The following is a 21,227-nucleotide window of genomic DNA, read 5'->3' on the forward strand; positions in this document are numbered from 1 at the left end:
CTCACAGCGGCTGCAAGGAGTTGCATGTGAGTCTCGACCGTTCAGACAAGTTATTATGAGAGAAGATGCTTGATCTCTACTCTTCTTACCCCCACCCCCCGGCTTTTTATACTACTGTGTTATATATGGGGAAAAAAAAAAAGGCGCTTAAAAAAGCTCCCTAATCTGGTGCTAGCTGCTACATTTCCATTTCTCCTCTTTTGTTAAAACTAGTAAAGGATGTTGCGGAACCTGTGCGAAGAACCCTGTGATAAACGCTTTGCAAAACCACAAATCTAACCCAAACCCATAAGCTTTTCAAAACCTACCCTGAGACTTTGCAGCGCCAGGACGGCTCCGGGAGGTGGCACCAGCTCACTGCAGAGACTGTCCCACGGGCGCTTCGTGGTGGTAGCGCAATACAGAAGCGATCAGGTAGTGGGATAGTACTCAGCAAAATCTCTGGCAGGGTGCTTCTGGCTCCTAAGGCTCTGGTTTTTAAAGCAGTGGGTTCCCAGTCTTTATTCTTGAGGCAGAGAGGAGAGGAGCCGTTGCAGGTCTTGGTAGCTTGTAAATTCCTGGTAATTAATCGTTGCAGCTTCTTCTGAGACATGCTAGTAATGAGGATTGTGTCGGGAGAAAAGCCTGGCACACAGCAAGCCCGTGTTCTGGATACAAAGTACTCTGGTCTATCTGTTCATATCTGCACAAGGGTATTTCGTCCTTCTGTTAAGCAGCATTGGACTTGTTCTCTCTTGTTGTGGGTTGGGTTTTTTGTTTATTTTTTTTTCTTTGGGTTTTTTTGTTTGGTTTTTTGTAATTATGAAAACGAAATTAGATATATTCAAAATCACTCTTAATTAATTTTCCCCATAATTCAATTTTTTTATTAGAATAATGAAAATATTACTCTTTCTTCTTCGAGCTGAACATTAACCAGGGTATTGCAGGTCTTACTTGGGAATATTCAAAATAGCATTCATCTTTTTAAGTGTAAAGCCTAGAAACTTTCTCTGAAATAATGATGGTATTCCTGTGTTTAAAGATAACACGTCGCCTAATATTTTTCAAGGTTTTTTAATATAATTTAAAAAAAAAAAAAAAACCCAAAAAACCCAAAAAACCCCAGAGTAGTTTCAAGCATAAGCTGTACTCTCACAGCAGCTTATGTAAAACTCATGGAAAGCTTTGTTTCAGCTTGCCCAAAATAACGTAAATTTTTCTGAAGCATGGTTGTGTTCTTACCAAGATGGTAAAACACTAGGCACTGAGGATTGGGTGTAGGAGGATTCCTTGTTGGCTAAAAGTTTGATGACAACATTTGACATCTCTTGGGCGGAAATATCTGGGAAAGATGGGTGGAGTCTTCATAAAATTTGGAGAGTTTGTTGACATTTATTCTGGACAAAATGGCTTTGTTCCCCCGATAGCTTCTATGAAGAATTAAGAATGTTGTACTGCTGCTTGGGGATTTTACCTGATCTCTCAGAAAAAAGGTGGTGCTGCTTGTAGTGGCAGGGGCCAGCATTTAGATGTCAGCACGCAATTGCGTAGTCCCTTGCTCAGTGGCCAGCCAGGAGTCTGTGTGTCACTACTGACAGGTGCTGCTTTCTCTTCTGCAGGTTTTCATTTCTGTGAACTGCCTCAGCACGGATTTCTCCTCTCAGAAGGGAGTTAAAGGCCTACCCCTGAATCTTCAGATCGACACCTACAGCTACAATAATAGGAGTAACAAACCTGTCCACAGAGCCTACTGCCAGATTAAAGTCTTCTGTGACAAGGTAAGGTTGGGTCAATGTTCCACTGACCCTTTGGGGAAGGCTGTTCCACAGCTTAGCATCTTTTTTTTTTTTTTATTTTCCTAATTCTCCCACTTCCTGTTTTGGCTCACTGAAAACTCCCATCTGTGTTCAGCCTTTGCAAGGAAAAAAATCCAACCCCTTCTACTTGGCTCATAGATGTTATGATGACCTCAGATAAATTTGCTGCTTTCAAAACGCTGGAGTGCTGAGAAGTGTTCCTGAGTGTTGACTTTGGAGAAAGGTCAGTCAGTGGCAGAAGACTGGCTGTTGGTACTCCAGACACTGCAAAGTCCTGCAGAGTGTCTTCAGTACGAGAAATCATTGCAGTTGATTGGAGCAAGTGGAGACTTGTCTTTTTGCCCAAACTATGTCATGTTGATCCTTTTAAATTTCTCTCTGCGTTCTTACTGCATTTTTTACTAAAAACAACCAGTAACTTGCCCATCTTGTCCTAGTTGTGAACAGAGAATGTTGCTGTTTTCCTTGTTCTGCTGAGAGATACAGCAGTGTAACAAAGCACATTTACAAGCTGGTTGGGTGCTGTAATTTGACTGCTCTGCCTAATGCATTTAGGACACAGAATTAACACCTTTCCCAAAGCCACTGTTCACCAGAAGCTGTGAAAGAAATGTAGCAGGAGCCGAGCTGAAAAAGTTGTAAAAGCTTAACTGAGTTTGCAAAGAAAGGACATTTCTCAATCTTTGTAACCTGTTCCTGCCTGAACAGTCTTTTGGAGGACCAGAGGAAATAACGTGAAATGTTGTTATTTCCAGAGTGACCAAGATCTTTCTAGGCTGGGATGGATGCCGCCTGGACTTCCCCAGTCCTTTTGATTGCTGTGAACCACACAGACTTCCTACTTGATGAGGGCGTCTCATTCTTTGCATCCGGACTCCGTCTTCATAGCACAGACTCTTTGCGAGTGATATCTCAGATACCTCTCTGTGCAGCTGCAGGTCTGAGACGGGCTCGTGACCCCCCGCTCTCGAGCCCTGCGTTAGCTTTGCACCGGCTACATACTGTGTGGTCTTGCCTTGTCATCCCCCAGGACACTGCCGCAAAGATAAATCTCCTGTGCCATTGCTCTGCCTCCACTTACCTCCTGAAGTATATGGAGCCCTCTACAGCCTGCCTCTGCTGTAGCACCCCATTGACCCATCCTGCCACGTTTTATCGTCCATCTATATGCTTTTAAATCGGCCCCTCTGCTTTCCTCCATGGTTGGGAGAAGCTGCCTGTAGCTGCCTGCCAGCATAAAGCTACTTAGTCATCTTCCTTCAAGTGCCTTCCGAGATGGCTCCTGTTGTGATGATTTCTGGAAAGAATTTACCAGGGAGTTAATGAATGCTCTCCAGACCTATCTTAAAGGCTTGGCAGTAAGCCTAAGAGGCTTTAGTCTTGTGGGATTTCTTTAGGCTTTTTTTTTTCCTTTTCTTTTCTTTCTTTTCTTTTTCCCCCCTCGATAGTAAGACTAAGGCAAGTATGTCATCTAAGCTCTTTCATTATCTGGGAGTCTTGTGTGCTAGAAGCCTGTACTCTCTATGATACCAGTGAGTATAGACTTGCTGCAGGGAAGCCCCCCCACCCCTTCTTTTACTCATTAGTTTTAGCAGTGTCAGTAATAGACTGGGCAACTTCTGACAGGCTTCTGCCACTGTGAAGAAGACAACTTGGTTAATAAAAGGACAGGCGTGTAGTCAGCACATAGCTTAAAGGAAACCATTTGAGTCTCTACCATAAATTTCAGCAAATCTGTTAGTACTGTAATGCCAGTGTATCTTGTATTTTCCTTTGGGATTTTGACCGTTCCTTAGATACTTTGCGAATTGGACCTGAATTAAAAGGGAGGGGAGGGAAGAGGAAAAGATTACTTTTCTGTATTTAATCTGACTGTTGTTCATTCTGTGAACGTGCAGCCAGTGTGAGGTCAGTGTGTGGTGATTCTGCAATTTGCATTTATAAGAAACGGTGTTGAAGTTTACTGCCTCTCAGATCCAGGCCAGGTCCAGCAATGAGAGCTGCGGGCGGAGGCCGACAAGCTGAATAATGTTTGTCACCACATTGAATCAAACGGTGTACTTAAACGCTTGTTTGAGGTGCTGGACAAGTGCTCCTGTGAGCAGACCTGTGTCCTTACAGCTGCAGGTACTGACTTGCAGACCCCAACACTAGCCACCTTCTCCAGGCTCCTGTAAGAGCATTGGCATTTCAGAAGGAGCACACATTTTGTGCCCTGCTTTGAATCTAAAGTAGTCAGTCAGCTGGTCTTGAAGGTTGACAGGACCATCATTACTATAGTATCCACACATATTGCAGTCCTTAATGTGTTTGTCCTCGTGTGGCCACTCTTACTTGTAGAAGTGCTGTAGTGTGAAGGTCTGTTGGGAAAAACAGCATGAAATGATGATGCTGTGGCCACCTAACAGGGACAGCTCTGTGTAGGTCCCTTGTATTCCTCTGTTAAAGCTGTGCCTGCATTGCATGCCTGAACTGCCTTTGAACCCAGATGCTGGCATGGCAGTCCTCTGCTGTCTCTTTTTGTGTGTACAAATTGATAGATATCCTACGGAAGGTCAAACAATTTAGTTAATTTTGTGTGGTGGCCTTTGCATGGGAAAGGAGTGAAGGAGGAGCGTTCCCATGTGTCGTGGTTTAGCCCCAGCCGGCAACTAAGCTCCACACGGCCACTTGCTCACCTCCACTCCCCCAGTGGGATGGGGGGAGACAATTGGGGAAAAAAAACTCGTGGGTTGAGATAAAAACAGTTTAATAGGACAGCAAGAGAGAAGGAAACAACAATGATAACAACAACAACAATACCGACAAAGGAATGTGCAAGAACAAGCGATGCCCAATACAGCAATTGCTCACCACCCAGTGATCGATAGTCTGTCCCTGAGCAGCGATTCCCACCCTCTGGCCAACTCCAGTTTATGTACTGGGCATGACGTCATATGGTAGGGAATATCCCTTTGGCCAGCCTGGGTCAGCTGTCCCGGCTGTGTCCCCTCCCAGCTCCCCGTGCACCCCCAGCCTTCTCGGTGGCAGCCCAGCATGAGAAGCTGGACTGTCCTTGACTGCTTAGCGACAGCTCAAAACATCAGCACGTTATCAACATTTTCTCATCCCAAATCCAAAACACAGTCTCACGCTAGCTTCTGTGAAGATAAACCAGCTCTACTCTGGCTGAAACCAGGACACCACGCTTGGGGTGGAAGGGAAAGCTGCTGATACTTGTTTCTAGTTTTTGGCTGCTGCCTCTGAAACCAAGTTTCTTCATGTGTTTCTGCTGTCCCCTTCACACTCTCTCTGTGGAAAGGGGGTCCACAGGTGCCCAGGACATTTGGTTTTCATCTAATACTACGTGGTTTCAAAACTTGACCAAAGCAGTATGGGCGTAATGGCATCCTGTGGCATGTTATGACACAAGCTTTGTTCAGGCTTGTCCCAGCAATATTTGGGCTGTGCCGTCTTGGGGGTGACCTGTCCCAGAGTACAAAGGCCTTCTTTGCTGTAAGTGGTGCCTCAGCTAAGCATCCACATGGGGAAGATTAAATACAAGATTTCACAGGCTGTGGCTAGTGTTGTCGTCTGGGACCTGCTGTTGGTCTTGTAGTGATGGGCAGTGCTGTGTGAAGGTTTTTAAGGGATGGTAGGAGCAAGCAAGTGAGATCCTGTTGGAAGGAGACAGGTGGTGTGAGGCAGCATTGGTGTGGATGGGCAGCAACACTGAGACTGTTCCTTCTGTTGCATGATTGCAGAATGGTTTGGGTGGGAAGGGACCTTTAAAGGTCATCTCGTCCAGCCCCCCCTGTAGTGAGCAGGGACATCTTCAACTAGATCAGGTTGCTCAGAGCCCCGTCCAACCTGACCCGAATGTCTCCAGGGATGAGGCATCTACCACCTCTCTGGGCAACCTCTGCCAGTGTCTCACTACCCTCAATGTGAAAAATTTCTTCCGTAGGTTTTGTCAAAATCTGCCCTCTTTTAGTTTAAGACCATTACCCTTGTTCTGTTGCTACAGGCCCTGCTAAAAAGTCTGTCCCCATCTTTCTTCTAAGCCCCCTTGAAGTACTGGAAGACTGCAGTAAGGTCTCCCTGCAGCCTTCTCTTCTTCAGGCTGAACAGCCCCAACTCTCTCAGCCTGTCCTCACAGCAGAGATGTTCCATCCCTCTGATCATTGTTCTGGCCTCCTCTGGACCCTCTCCAACAGGTCCATGTCTTTCCTGTGCTGAGGGCTCCAGAGCTGGACACAGGACTCCAGGTGGGGTCTCACCAGAGCAGAGTAGAGGGGCAGAATCCCCTCCCTCGACCTGCTGGCCACGCTGCTTTGGATGCAGCCCAGGACACGTGGCTTTCTGGGCTGCAAGTGCACACTGTTGGCTCGTGTCCAATTTTTTTGTCCACCAGTACCCCCTGGCAGCTCGGCTGCTGGGGCCACAGGGCAGAGGAGGAGCTCGAATGGCTCGTGGGCTGTGTGCCAGAGCTGTACCCAGCACAAGAGGGTGTGCAGAGAGGCGATGAGGAGCAGCCCTCCATCTTCGGAGCACATCCGACTGACACAGCCTGTGTGTGGAAGCGGGGAGTCCCGCGATGTCATGAAGGGTCCACATCCCAGTGTATTGTGACTTGACATCGCATCCTCTCCCTGTATCTCTGTTGCTTATCAAGTACATCACGTTTCTGTGTGGGAGGGAGGGATGGCAGCTCTCCCCAAAATGCTGCTTCCTTTTCTCAGCCCAAGAGTCTGTTACACAACTGGAGACTTTGAGGGAAAGAACCCAGTCTAAACCTCTCCTGGCACAACTTGAGGCCGTTTCCTCTCGTCCTATTGCTGGTTACTTGGGAGAAGAGACCAACACCCACCTCGTCACAACCCCCTTTCAGGTAGTTGTAGAGAGTGATAAGGTCTCCCCTCAGCCTCCTCTTCTCCACATGTGTTTACCTGGGCCCCTGTAGCCTGGAACAGGTTGACTTTCAAGCTGAACTCTGGCAGTAGCTATGGGAGGGCAGAGGTTTTCTCAAAATGTGCGTTCTTGATGGATTAGCATGTTCACCATGAGGAAGCAGGTGCTGTTCTCTGCAGCACAGTGTTTGAGTAGCAGAACTTTATTATTTCTATGTGAGAGGTAGAACATAGGGCTGGAGCCAAATCTGATCTTTCTGCTGTCAAGCTGAGATGTTGTGATTGTTCCGGTAAGGGAAGTCAGAGGAGTGCGGGCCTAGCTACGCTCAGGTTTAGGTGGTGTCTTCACTATAGTGGGCTGTATCAGCTTTATGGGGTCAGGCAAAGCTGGCAATGCTTGTGTCCTCATTAGTAATTTTTTTCTCTTTTTCACAGTGGCTGCCTGAAGCTGCTTGTGTCCCTGCTGTTAGGTGGGAGAAAACGTGACCTGTGTTAAGGCACATGAAGTATCTAGGCTAATTTTCTTTTTTATTGCTAGGGCAGATGTGCCCACTGCTACATAGCAGGCATAGGCATCCTGTCACGTATAGGGTATTGATTTACCAGGAGGTTAAGAGGGCTGTTGCCCTTCTCCCATGCTGTGCACCGTTAGGCACCGTTTCCCACCCTGTTGCCACATGCTTTTTGGCATCTTGTTTGCCATAGCTAATCTAGTCTTCCCCCAGCACTGTGCAAGGATGTGGGTGTGTTTTGGCCGCTTTGCAGGGGTGGGAATGAGAAATAATGGCTTCCTGCGGCCAGATAACTGTTACTTTCAGGCTGCTTTGTGGGAGGGTGTTGGGAGACGGGTAGAACTTGTGTATACCAGTTTGGGCAGTGATCTGGTGGTAGCGCCAGGGTTGAGTGTTGGGGATCCACTGTGGGCTTACCACCTCATGCAATCCACAGTCACGTGGGAGGTCTGGGCAGAGCTGGAGAATGAACATGATTCCAGTACAAACCTTCTTTCCTTCTTCTTTTTCTCAGTCACAGCTGCCTGCACCTTGCAGAAAATATGATGCTCTCCCCACTGCTGCTTGGTTTGGAGGGCCAGGAACTGTGTAGGCGTGAACCCAGTTAGGTATTTGTGGATTCTACCATAGCCTGGCCCTGATAAAAAGAGAAGAAGTAATGCCTACCTTAAACTGATGTGTGTCTTTAGCTTGAGCTCAGCGGAGGCTGCTATTACTGCCGCTGGCTCCATGCGCAATGCGCGGGGAAGTGTCTTGCACTTGGTGATCCAAGTGTGATGTGACTTTTATAGATCAGGATTTAATGATGAACTAGTGAACTCTTAAATGGAGGGAACTTGTAAATTTTTATTGTTTTAAACACTTCAGATACTGTTATCTCACTTTATACAATTGTTACGGCTGTGGGTATCTTTTGTCATCATATGTCCATGTGACCTGAAAGAAAAGCAAGTGGTTGCATCTTGGATATTGATGTTGGATTTCATTAGATCACAGGACTCAAAAGTAAACATCTCAAAGTTGGCACACTCTGGCAAACCTGCAGCTCGGGTACTATGGAGCTGACCTCCACAAACACAGCTCTGGAGGAATCGGTGTTCCTGCCTCTGCAGCTGAAACCCTGCCAAAAAATAAAAAGACCTTCTATCTCTCCCCCTTCCCTTATTCTCTTATCTGGCAGGGAGCAGAGAGGAAGATCAGGGATGAAGAGCGAAAGCAAAGCAAAAGAAAAGGCAAGTGCACTGACCCCAGCTCTCAGTTGAATGCCTGTAAGTAGAAATTATTTTCCATTGGTATTTTAAATATTAGATCTCATTTTGCTTATAAATAACTTGTGCAGTAGAAGTCTCCTAAGTCAGTTTTTATGCTCTGTGGAATAGTGTTTGTTTAAAGTAGTTGCATACGGAGCCATTAATTGTGTTTTGCAACATACTGAGTCACTTAGGACTTCACTTCTACATAGTTCTTCCTGTCCAAGGCAGGGTCCTGCTATGTATTCAGTCAGGTCTGGGTTTTAGCAGTTGAAGTGGCTGTGTGAGGGTGGGACTTTTGGGCACTGCTGGCTCTGCTTGCAGCTCCAGGTGGCAGCAAGAACTGGAGCTGCTCCAAATGTTTCCAGTTTGATCCTAAACTTAGGCTTTAACTTATGTTAAAAATGTGTTTACAACTCTGCCACAAGGCAGTGACAGCCTTGGGACTAAGCCTCCAGCCTCCCAGCCCCACACTCACTCTTCAAATGGTCCTTAGTAAATAATTTCAATAGAAGTTGTTTCTGGACGCGTGAAGGTCTCAGCGCTTGTAGTATGTAAAAGCTGCAGAGCTTCTTCCCGCTGAGCATCTTTCCTTTAACTGCTGCAGATGACTGCAACAGATGCTGTGTTTGGATGACTAGTTATTCACCAGCTTAGAGGAAAACGTATCTCCCTGTTCTTCCTTTGCACGGGGCAGATGCGTGCTCTCCCTTGCTCTGCTCAGTGTGCTTGTCAGAGCCGTGCTATTAACAGTCCAACTGGTTCAACAAGCATGCACCTCACAGCCTGTTGGGCAGGATTTTCCTGACGCAGCAGGTACAGGCTGCTGGAGCAGCTTCAGAAGAAGATAATGCTCGAAGGGAACCCATTTGCTCAAGGGCGGTTGCAGAAAGGGCTGGGTTTTTGGGTTTTTTCCCAAAGTACATTGTGGAAAAGTAGGTTTAGCATACTGTTAGCATTTCACAAATGTAGTAGCCCTGACAGCTCCCAAAAGATTACTGCATGCAGCTCTTTGCATAATGGCTGGAAAGTGCAAACAGTTTCACTAGAGCTTTCCAGTATCTTATGATTTTACAAAAGCTGCTTTCCAGTGTGAATTTCCTAGGCTTGGGCTTAGCCTGATGTGACCTTTATTTTCCTGGAAAGTACAATCCATTGCTGTTTAGTTCTTGCGTGGGAAGTTTTGGGTTGCTATAAGCCATAAGCTGCTATGCCCACCTCCAGGATGACAAATGACATGTGTGCATGGACTCATCAACAGCAGAAATAGTTTGTGACATCTGGACAAAATTATTTTCTACAGGGATTGAACAATCTTCCAAAAAATCAGTTTTGCAAGGGGAAAAAAAAAAAAGTATATTTTCCACTGGGGACACGAAAGTGAAGTGTTCTGCTTGCAGTTGATTTGACCCCAAAATTGAAATGTTTCAGCTGGTAAAATGAGTGGAAGTCTTCAGCCGGGGTCAGTTTGACATGAACGTGTCTGAAATGCAGTCTAAGGCACCTCCTGCCTCACGAGTTTGTGTGGGTGAAGCCTGTCCACTTGGTGGCTTGTAGCATGTCAGCTGGTGCGTCGTGAGAGCTGAAGTGCTCTGTGGAAGACAGTGCTGGTCAGGGTGGGGGATGAACTGGGGTCTGGCAGCTTGAGGTGACCAGGATGAACAATGAGATGAACAAAAATACAAAATTTGACAGTGTGGAATTGAAATGTAACTCTAAATGTAGCATCTTGCAAGAAGCAGTATTTGTACCACCTCTGTAGTGTGGTAGTACTTTTGTGGTGTTGTCTCTTTGAGAGGTTCCCAACTGGAACCACATGGGTTGCAGGTTTTCTGTCATCTTTCTGCCTTCCTGGTATGGGAAATCCAGCAACCTTTTGAGGGAACAGATAGGGAGAAGAGGGGGCTTAGACTAGCTTTTGCCCTCTGTTTGGATGGTTTGCTTGGTACATGGAAGACCTGTGTTCCCCTGTTGGGGTGAGTGGCCAGACTGTTCTCTAGCCCAGTTTAATATCTGAACAAAGTCAAGCAGCTCACTTGGAGAGATGGAGCAAACTCCTACTCCTCTCTGAAACGAGCTGTTTCCTCAGGGTCCAGGCCCTCATCTGAGAGGTAGACAACCCAGCCTCAAACTCCTCTACCACAGGAGCTTCTCCCTTTGACCCTGACTGCAGAGTACCCTTGTTCAGCAGCATATGTGCCTCTTAAATGATGTAGGGAAGCCACAGCCTCATCAGTGTCTTCACTATCCTCTATTTCAATTTTTGGTGTCTCTCCAGTTTCTGATGTCAAAGTGCCAATGCTTCCCTCACACAAACGTACAGACATCACCATCTTCAAGCCCTTCATGGATCTAGACACTCAGCCAGTCCTTTTCATTCCCGACGTTCACTTTGCCAATCTTCAGCGTGGTGCTCATGTAAGTAAAGCTCATGGGTGTGGCGATGAGGAGGGCTGTGGGTTGTATTTGCAAAAAGCCTGGGATGCTGTGTGTAGATATGCATATGTATGAAATGCCAGACTATCTGCACTGATGCTGTAAACAAATACAAGCTGAGTCTCATGAGAGCAAGAGATGTTGCTCCTAGTCGCGTTGTCTGGAGTTAACTGGGGATGTTTTATGAATAAGTTATTTACTTATGAACCTGAAATGATGTTTCCAAAGCATCTCCAGCTGAGAGCTCATTGAATGACCTGCAGGCTGGTTTTCTCTTCTAAAATCCATTGGGTTCCTGGTGCGCTGCTGTAGACCTGAGGCTCCTCCAGCCTGCTGCTGCGCAGTGAAAAGCCGTTCTGTGGAACTGGCAAGTGTGTTGGCTCTGTGATCCGCTGCCAGAGTGCCCTGCCTCAGCATTCCTGGAAAGTCCCAGCTGACAGGAAACTGGAAGGGAAAAATTAGAGTGCAGTCAAGTTTCAAAATCTTGAACTCTCCTGTGCTGGGGATTCTGGTATGCATTAACAGAATTTAAACCTTAAAAAGTAATAAGACCATTGCCTAAACTCCTAACAGGGATGGAGAATAAACTAGTATCCATAAGGCTGTCTTATCTGCATGTTTTCCTATGAAGGCTGTAGTGCTGAGCTTTGTCAGAAGACTCTACACCAGTCCGGATAGAAAGCTGGTTAGCTCTTGTGTGTTTCTGTCTGTTGTTTGAGATCCTTTAATTTCTCTTTATGAAAAGAGGTAAAGATGATGCTTACTGGCTTTTGGAAGACTGAGCCAAAGTGTCGTTTGATACAGGGTGGAAAGATAGCAAGAGGAAATTAATTCTAGTTCTGGATAAAATTTGCACAACCCTAAGCACAGGTATTACATGTGTATTAAAATGAAGGCCAATGTTTATTGCTTGGACCGAAGTGTCTTACTTGCAGTAGTGTAGTCGTGGCTGGCTCCCCACTTGACAGCCTTGTTTCCCCCTGTGCCCTAATGTGCTCATGAGTGAGCTGGTGGGTGAGCCATCTGCCTGTCCCTTGCAGCTCCTGCCATGGGCTCAGGGGTTCCTTCTGCTCTAACTTGATGCTCTTGGACCTCTGCTCCTGCCATGCAGCAGGATTGTTGTTCCATGCCAGTGATTCTTTTAACGCAAACAAAGCTATTGCTAAGTCGCTATTAACAGAGAGCACTTAGAGGCTGGCGAGAGCATTGCTGACAAAACCATGTTACACCAGCGAATGGGTCTGTCCTTATGCAACTTTGTTTGTAGTGTTCAGAGCCCTTTGTAGTGTTTTCCGAGGACTGAGTACCACATAAGGTTCTCACTAGCTAGCTAATTCAGCTCATGTTTTTCTGTGTATGTCAAGAACATTTCCCCTTTGTTTTAAAAGGTCCTTCCTGTTGCTTCAGAAGAACTGGAGGGTGAAAGGTAAGAGCTGTGCTACTTCAGGCTACTGAAGTCTTGCCCTCGGACAGAGGGGTAAGTCCCTGTAATTGTACTGCTGCTAACTTTTTTACCTGTCAATGGCAGCTCCAACCTGAAGAGAGGAGCCTATATCGGTGAAGAGGACTTTATCGCTACTCCGAATAAGATGGCCAGAATAGAAGAGCCAAAAAGAGGTATTATTTTCTTTCAGAGACTGAATTATTGGAGCATTTGTCTGTCATGATAGAGATGCATCTGAGGTTAAGGATTTGTTTTAATTTATCTTGGAGTATACTTCAGCCTGATTTTTCTAGCTTTGAATAGTTATAGAAAGAGTTTGTATATCAGGATGTAGTTCAGCTCCACAAACCTTTTACAATGTTAGAATTTCTGGGTTTTTCTGCCAACTCAGACACTAATTGTCTTTGAACCTGTAAGGAGAGAGACTTAGAGGAGGTGAGCAATTTACCAATCTCCTTGGTGGACTCGGGGAGAGAATTTGTCACATAAGGCACTACAAAATACTCTGGAAGTCTCTCGGACTTTAAGCAATGAATGCCAAGAACTGGTTCTAGGTATAAAACTGTTGCATCTTTCATGGTGCTGGAAAACAGGCTGTTCGCCACTGAGAGCCAAACTGAGAGAACATTCTACTTATTTTTAACCTGTTGTCAACCTTTGCAATTTGATGTGGGATCAGATGTTGCTGTGCTGTTGTGGAAAGAGATGAGAGGTCCCTGTGAAAATGGTGTAGAGGATTACCTGCCTGATGATGATAGCGTGTGGAAGGACCATGACAAAGCTTAAAGGATTAAAAGAGGAGGATTAAACTTGTGATGTGGCAAAGGTTAAGTCTAGCAAGTCTCCTTAAGGGGGCTGCACTTCTGTAGTCTGGATAAACTAGTAAGGAAGGATGAATTTTATAAAAGGAAATGAGACTTCTTGTTTTTTATTATTGCTGTATGCCATGAAATAAGACCCATGGGATTCTCTCTCCCTTGGCCGGTGTATCATCTGACCCATGCTGTAACTGAGAGTGTGTGTGCTGTCTTAATTTTTAAAATCTACAGTCCTCCCTCTTTAAACCTGCCTTTAACAGAGGAAATTCATCAAGGTGCTGTGCTGTCCTGAGTTTGTCTTGTTCAATTAGATATGCCAGTAATTGTTCTATGTTGCAGGTGTGTCAAAGCTGTGGCTGATGAACCCTTGTAAACAACCCAGGCTGTAATACCTAGTCATTAGAAGAAGGATTAAAGACAGCAGAGCTGTAGGAGTCCAAGCTTTTTTGCTCTCATGGCTTATTCCTCAGCCTTAATGCAGTTTTTAATGAGGCTGATGTTACGTATGATGACTCTCTGCTAGCTTGAGAACGCTAGAGATGTTTACCTAATTGGGTTTCTCATTCTTTCGTTCCCCTCCTAGCAGGAGACTGTGTGTCAGCTGGGGTGGTATGAGTATTACTGAAACATGGCAAGGGGTAGGAAGAGAGATGAGACAGCATAGGAGGAGCAGAGGACTGTACAAAAAAAGTATTTAAAAATGAGGAGGTGGCTAGGATGGCTTCACCTGCTGTGGTAGCATCTGTCAAATCATTTTATTGTGCAAAGTCTTACGGCAGATGACCTGTGAGATATGGATACCCAAGAGTCTCCAAGGTGTGTGTTTGTATTTTGAGCTAACCTAGCTATGTATGTTTTTGATGCAGTCTTCAATGTATATTGAATGTATGTATATCTTTGTGAGATACTCAACGTATGTTACTCTGTACTTAGCTACTATTGTATGCAGATGGTTTCTGAAGAGCAACTATGCAGTAAATTCCTCTCTCTGATTCGCTTTTCAGTGTTGCTTTATGTCCGAAAAGAGTCAGAGGAAGTCTTTGATGCACTAATGTTAAAGACACCATCTCTGAAAGGTCTAATGGAAGCAGTAAGTAATAAGGTTGTTTTACAGTCCTTGCCTCCAGTTTGAGAAAAAGCAAGTGTAGTCCCTGGCTATCCAGTCGTTGTACACTGAATAGTCACAGAACTTAGACTCTCAATCATGGCTTGTGTCCACATATTTCTGCTCTTCTGGGTAAGAAGCATAAGGCTGATTTCCTTTCAATACCATGGAAATTAATGTAAATAATGCTTTAATTCATTATTAAGGGACTTCAGGAAGCTTGCCTTTTAAGATACCTTACCCCACATATGTGGGGTCTGGGTGTAAGAAGGTGTTTCTCAGTATTCCTGAAAATGCAGGGTGTCCAGCCTGATGACTGGATGCCTGAGACAGTCCCAAAATGACAGGCACCGCTGGAGAGCAAGCCTTCTAGACTCGTTTTTTATGTAGGCTCTGCTTTGGCCAAGCTGCAGAAGCAGCAGCTGTGTAGGGCTTTCCCTAGTTTTGTTAAAAAACAGTCAACAGACTCCCACTGTGGATGTCCTTCATGTCAGAGAGGGTGTTTTAATTAGAAGATGGAGTGATTTCCAGAATGTGTTCAGTGGCTTGGGTTTATTTCAGCCTTTCAAAGCCTTGTTTGGGGGCCTCCCCTCCCCCTGGATAACCTGCTTATGAAGAGCTCCAAATCCCAGCTTCTGAGTGTGCTTGAAGACTTTTATATATCTGTGCACATGTGCATGAAATTGCTCTCTGGTACTTGACTTCCAAAATAGCCTTTCACTACCCCTGCTGCTGCAGTGCTGCAAAGGAAATACAGAGCTTAACTCCAAGGAATGGCGTAATGTTTGGCACGAGCTCAAAACTGACGTTTCTGGCTGCCTCTTTCTGTGACTAATGCCTCATTGATGCTCGGAAGACGGAGGCTTTGGGGTTTTACAGCCAGGTCTTGGTGTTAGGTTTGGGACCCAGAGGTGGTTCTGTAACCTGAGGCGCTCTCCTGGCTGTGGGGCTTTGCCAACAGAGGCAGGCTGGAGATGGGGGCTAACGGGAAAGGGGGAGTGAAGGCTATCAAGTCCTCCCTTATCCCATGGTCCTGAAGTGAAGCTGAGCCTTTGTTTTGCTTGGATTTCTTAAAGCAAGGAACCAAGAGCTCACAACTGTAGCTTGGAGGAAACCCCCTGTGCTTTTGCATCCTGAAATGGTATATTGGTTTGGTACTTGCTGTCAGTGTGACAGAGCTATTTGGCAAAGTAAACCAGGCTTGGGTTACTGACCTTGTGACTTCCTGGAGGTTTGTGTGATGAAGTGCCATGGTTAGTGGCTGTGGTTTCACACTGAGGTCACCCTGCTGGATAAGGGGGACATTTCTGATCAGCTCATGTCCTTAGCAGCAGAGGTCTTCGATCTGTTGCTATTTTCTTCCTCCACCAGCTGCTGTGGTGACTGGTTTTCACCTGATCCCTCTGACACTGAATTTAAAAATGTTTTTTTATATGCTAAGAGAACAGAGAGCCAAGAGAAGATGAGAACCAGGGTGTGGGGTGGCTTTTTAATGCGGGGGCGTTTTGGTGTGGGGGCAGAGGGTTGCTGTATGAGAAGTCAGTGGCCAGGTTTAGAACATGATTAAAATTTTTGCACAGAAGTTGGCAAAATGCAGAGGAGGGGTTCTCCTCTGTAGGCTTATGCTGTAGTTCAGGATTTAGTATTGCCTTTATAGGTCAGAACGGTTGTTTTGATCTGCAGACCGTTTTTTTGTTCCTTTCTGTAAAATAGTAAGTGGAAGACAATGCCAGCAGTCTCCTTGCTTCACCAGTGCTTGCTTGCTTTTGTTCTAGATATCTGACAAGTATGAGGTTCCTTTTGACAAAATAGGAAAAATCTTCAAAAAATGTAAAAAAGGGTGAGTATATACCTATGTAGCAACTGTCTGAGACTATGAACTCCTTTTTTCAAACCTGTAGGCATATATGCTTTCTAATTCCTGCATGCACTGCATGTATGCAGATGTCATTTGCCGGTGTGTGTACGCAACGTATTAATCCTATTCCAATGTCATTCATAGAGCAGAAGAGTGGAAGGGTCCTATAGAAATATGTGGTCTGACTTTCTGGGTAAATACAAGTCATGGGACCTATCGGAGTTATTTGCTATTTGAACCAGAGGTGATCATGTCAGAGGAAGAAGAGTTCAGTTTGTTTAAAGACTCCCAGTGATGAAGAACCTACTTCAACCCATGTTAGATTGTTCCAGTGGTCAACTGTACTCACTATGTGTAAATTTGGCTATAATTACCAAACCTGGTTGTCTTTTTGTGTGCTAAATTGAAACTTTACTTGCAAAGTACCTGTTCCCCACAGAGGCCACACTCCACAGGCATCTTATTTTGTAACATAAATAATTGAATTCCTGAATGTCTGCTTTTTTTCCTCCTTTTAATATCTCAGTAATTTTCTTGTTTTTTCTCTAAAGTCACTTCAGTGTCTTAGCCCCTTCCCCAAAGCCCCTCTGGCCAGAAAAACACCTTTAATCACCTTTGGAATGTCGTTTCAAGGGTTGTGCTTTCGTAGCAGAATTACCTCAGCAGAATAACTGCAGAAGTTTCGAACTGATGGTAGCTAAATCACCACTGAGGATGGTTTTGTGTGTGTGCACACATGCATGTGGGTATACACACACAAACACGCAGGTATTGACTGGAAGCAGCCAGGCATCAGTAGTTTCTTCCCTGCAAGCTCTGTAGGGGTTTGTGCTGCTTTTTTTTATAGCTGTCAAACAAACCAATTCAGACACCCAAGGTTGCCCAAGGGTCTGCAGCTTCAGAAGGAGCTCTACCAGTTCTTGAGATCTCCCTCTGTCCTGGTTTCAGCCAGGATAGAGCTGGTTTTCTTCACAGAAGCCAGTGTGAGACTGTGTTTTGGATTTGGGATGAGAAACTGTTGATAATGTGCTGATGTTTTGGGTTGTTGCTGAGCAGTCAAGGACAGTCCAGCTTCTTGTGCTGGCCTGCCAGCGAGCAGGCTGGGGGTGCACGGGGAGCTGGGAGGGGACACAGCCGGGACAGCTGACCCAGACTGGCCAAAGAGATATTCCCTACCATACGACGTCATGCCCAGCACATAAACTGGAGTTGGCCGGGGGGCGGAAATCGCTGCTCGGGGACGGGCTGTCGATCACGGGGTGGTGAGCAATTGCTGTATTGGGCATCACTTGTTCTTGTACATTCCTTTGTTGGTATTATCATTGTTGTTCCCTTCTTTCTTTCTGTCCTATTAAACCATGTTTATCTCAACCCACGAGTTTTGTTCCCAATTCTCTTCCCCGTCCCACTGTGGGAGGGGGAGTGAGCGAGCGGCTGCGTGGTGCTTAGTTGCCGGCTGGGGCTAAACCACGACACCCTCCTTCCCTGGTTAAAGGAGCCAGCATTAAACCTTTCATTCAGATTCTAGAAGTGTGGCTCTAAGCCTTGATGGCAAGGTTAGGTAAGAAAAGCTAGATCTGCTATAGGAAGCAATGGGTCAGAGGTAGGTGAACAGGGACCTTGTGTTACCTCTGGACAGTCCAGGTTCCCTGAGACTTGAGGGCACCTTTGTTGCCTTTGGCATTTAGAACTGTAATTATCTCCCTGACTGCCTTTTTTTGTTTTCTTTTTTCTTCCTCCCCTAGAATTCTGGTCAACATGGATGATAACATCGTGAAACATTATTCTAATGAAGATACCTTCCAGTTGCAGATTGAAGAAGTTGGAGGATCTTACAAGCTCACTCTCACTGAGATCTAAGATCATGGATCCTCTCTGGATTTTAAACAAAGGTCTCAAGTGAACATTTTCCCATAATTTAGGATGTTGGGCAAAACACTAGCCGCCTTCTCCAGAAGAAAGCCAGATGTTGACTTGTTCTGGGGAGCAGAGCAGTGGTTTTGCTTAATGCATTTGTGTTTCTGTTCTTTCCAAAGAACATTGTAATGCTCATGACCTTATGTACACTTGAAATGAGCAAGCAAAAATGAGTGATTAAATAGAGAGCATGTATAAAACACTAGTAAATACGGGAGGGGGAAACCCCTGGAAGGTGGCCTTTTAGAGTGGTGATATCTTATTTATCTATTCAGTAACCATGTTTGAGCCCGTTATCAGCTAATACCATTTTATTGGACTGTTTTCGCTAGGTAGAGCTGCAAAACTACTAATTGATACTAGTAGGAATTGCGTGCAGGTTGGAGAAAAGTCTTTATAATGTTTACTCTTGAACAGGGCAGACCGTTGAAATCACTTGTGTCATTTGGGGGGAATGTAAAACTGCCTTGCTTATGAAGAACTCGCCTTAGTAACTGTGTGAAGTCTCATCAGATGAAGCTATATTGTATATAAGTGCAATATATTTTTTGAAGGTTTGTAAATGTGTACATACAAGTGATATATAATATATATAAAATATGGTGTTCTGTATATACCGTGAATATATGCAATGAAGCCCATCTAAAAGGATGCCATATACAGAGAAAACAGATATTTAACATAGCTATTTAAAAATGGACAAACCCTTAACACGCACCAAAGGTGAGCACACGTTTGTACGTTCATAGAAGGCACAAGACCTGCTTGTTCAACATGGATCTTCCTACGTGGAAGGAAAAAGGTACTGGCTCTCTCCTAAACCCTCCTGCACAGCAAGGCGACAGCAGTCCCGGCTTCTCTGATGAAATGCCAGTTTAAGCCCTGAAATGGCTGCACGCTGCTGCCCTTGGAGGTGATTTGGGCCGAGTCTGAGAGCTGGGTCCCAAGAGGAGCTGAGCACTTGTAGTTTCCTTGAAATCTCACACCTGGAGGTCAGGAAGAAGGTCTCCTGGAGGCTGAATTTTTTTCTGTAGCACTGTACTTAAGGCTTAGGTGGATGCTGCTTGCAACAGCAGATCAGGCTGGATGGACCCACAGGTGGGAGCCAGCTTGCAAGGCCGTGGATGTTGACAGCTGGAAGTGCAGAGACAACACTTTTGAGAGAGGAAGGCGGCTTCCCAGTGCAGCAGGCCAAGCGGTCGCAGGGACTAGGGGCTGCAAGCAGGTTAAGTGTTCCTGGTGTGTGTGTATGTCGCATTGACCTGCAGCTGAGAAACCAAACGGGGCAGCTGGTAGCAGGTCTCCTGAGCCGAGCCCCAGCTGCGAGTGCCAGACAGCTCCAAGAAATACTGCTTTGCAGCAGACTGTACAGTCTTTACTCATTGTGTGCATGTGCTTACGAAGAAAAGGCACCCTCTGGTTAGTAGAAAGTGATAGAGGAACATAGAAACAGCAGCATTTGGCTCTAAGGCAAAAACCTGCATTACAGGGTGAGCAGATGAGCGTGAGTACCAGGTCAGTGTCAATTAGTGCTTTTGTGAGGGATCTGGATAACGAAAGAGAGGTTTCTAATGTTTTCAGACAGCACAAAGCTCGGAAGAGCCCACCTAGGATGTGAAGGTCAATCTGGATAGGCTGGAGAAATAGCCTGGAAAAGTGGGATATGATTCTACTTAATGGTTAACGATTTTACTTAACGGTTAACAAATTGTAACCGAGTGTTGTTTGGCTATGTCATGCTGCTGTTTGGAAGAGGGAGGCAAATGCCACATTGAGTTGATAAACAGGAGCATGACCTGGGAGAAATAGGAGACCCGCCTTTTGCTCTACTTGGCATCGGTGAGGCCTCCGCTGGAGTGCTGTGCCCTGTGCTGAACCCGGCCCTTCCAGCAGAGCCTAGCCCTGTCAGATATCCCAGAGAGGCCAGACCACCCTGTCCTTCAGCCAGAGCTCGTGGCTTCTGAGGAGGAAGGGTTGGATGAGTTGCCTGGTTGAGGGGTCATTTTCAGAAGGGAAGGTTGAGGGGAGCAGCCTCCCGACACGTGGAAGTGTTCTCCTGATCCATCACAAGCACAAGGAGAAGTGGGTGTAAATTACAGAAATTCAGGTTAGGCTTTGAGGTGATTTTTCTCTAGTGAGAACAGTAGGTTGCCCAGGGGAGGCAGTGGAGTGTGGAGAGGAGGTCTTCAAAGCCAGGCTGGGCAAAGGTATCTCTGGACTGTCACAGGCATGGCTGATTCTCCCTTGGTGCTGAGACTAGGTGACCACTTGAAATCCCTCCCCACCTTATTTTTTTAGTGATTTATATGAAATATAGTATTTTGGGATTCGTGTTCAGAACAATCCTGAGCTAATTCATAGACCGCTCCATTCCCTCCTCCTTCCTCCTCCTCCACTGATGGGCCCCGCGGAGGCTTGCCGATGCTCTGGGCACCGCGTGCTCCTCTCTTCGCTCTGTGGCTGGAGTTGAGCGAACTCCGCATGGATGCATCTGTGTCTGTGGGCGCGTGGATGGAGCCCGTGGACTTGAAGCCAAAGGAGAGAAGCCGGCATGCGGCACAGCGCTGAAGAGACTTGGCCAACATATGCCACCCCATGCAGGAATCCACCGCCTGCAGAGCAGAGCAGCCGCGGGACTCGTACCAGCCGACACCAACCCACCGCTTGGGCTTCCCTTCATCAGTCACGGGAATAATGTTACTATGGCAAGGGAATTTTTTTTAAACCTGATATATAGAATACGTATATATATTTACACATTTTTATTGAAAATGGAAGTTTTATTACAGAAACTGAGTCTAGGGTCAGGGAAGTAGATTTAGAGTCTCCATAGAGGTAGGATTGACATGAACATTATTTCTTTTTACTGCTTAATGAAGTATGTGAACTAAATCTGACGATTGTTTTCCACTATAAGATATTCTGGGACACGGGTCTTATAACAGTAGCAGCAATGTCATGTATGTTTTATGAAACTGATATTTTTTTGTTTTGCCTGCTGTTTTTTAATTGAAAATGTATTTTAAACCAAGCTATTAAATTTTATATGTTCATTTCTAATGATTAGTCTTTTATCTAGTAAACGCATCTGCCCTTCTCCTTTTATTTTTCCTTTGAGGATCTATAAAACAAAACCCCCATGATCATTTATGAGTTTCTTTTTTTTTTTTTTTTTGCCAAAAAAAATCATCGCAGTGCT

At 45.6% G+C, this 21,227-nt stretch overlaps 1 protein-coding gene across 1 annotated transcript; it reads left to right on the plus strand.

Annotated features, from left to right (window-relative positions):
* Positions 1-1,601: 1,601 nt before the first annotated feature.
* Positions 1,602-17,971, plus strand: LOC104617119 (grainyhead-like protein 1 homolog; the record flags this gene model as incomplete). Its single annotated transcript, XM_010282354.1, has 8 exons — positions 1,602-1,760; positions 8,381-8,432; positions 10,729-10,868; positions 12,275-12,312; positions 12,415-12,503; positions 14,153-14,238; positions 16,029-16,093; positions 17,857-17,971. Coding segments are annotated over 8 exons (744 nt in total), but the record flags the coding sequence as incomplete, so codon positions are not given.
* Between the last annotated feature and the right edge of the window lie 3,256 nt (positions 17,972-21,227).

Source organism: Phaethon lepturus, unplaced genomic scaffold, assembly GCF_000687285.1.
Source record: "Phaethon lepturus isolate BGI_N335 unplaced genomic scaffold, ASM68728v1 scaffold12212, whole genome shotgun sequence".
Taxonomy (NCBI): Eukaryota; Metazoa; Chordata; class Aves; order Phaethontiformes; family Phaethontidae; genus Phaethon; species Phaethon lepturus.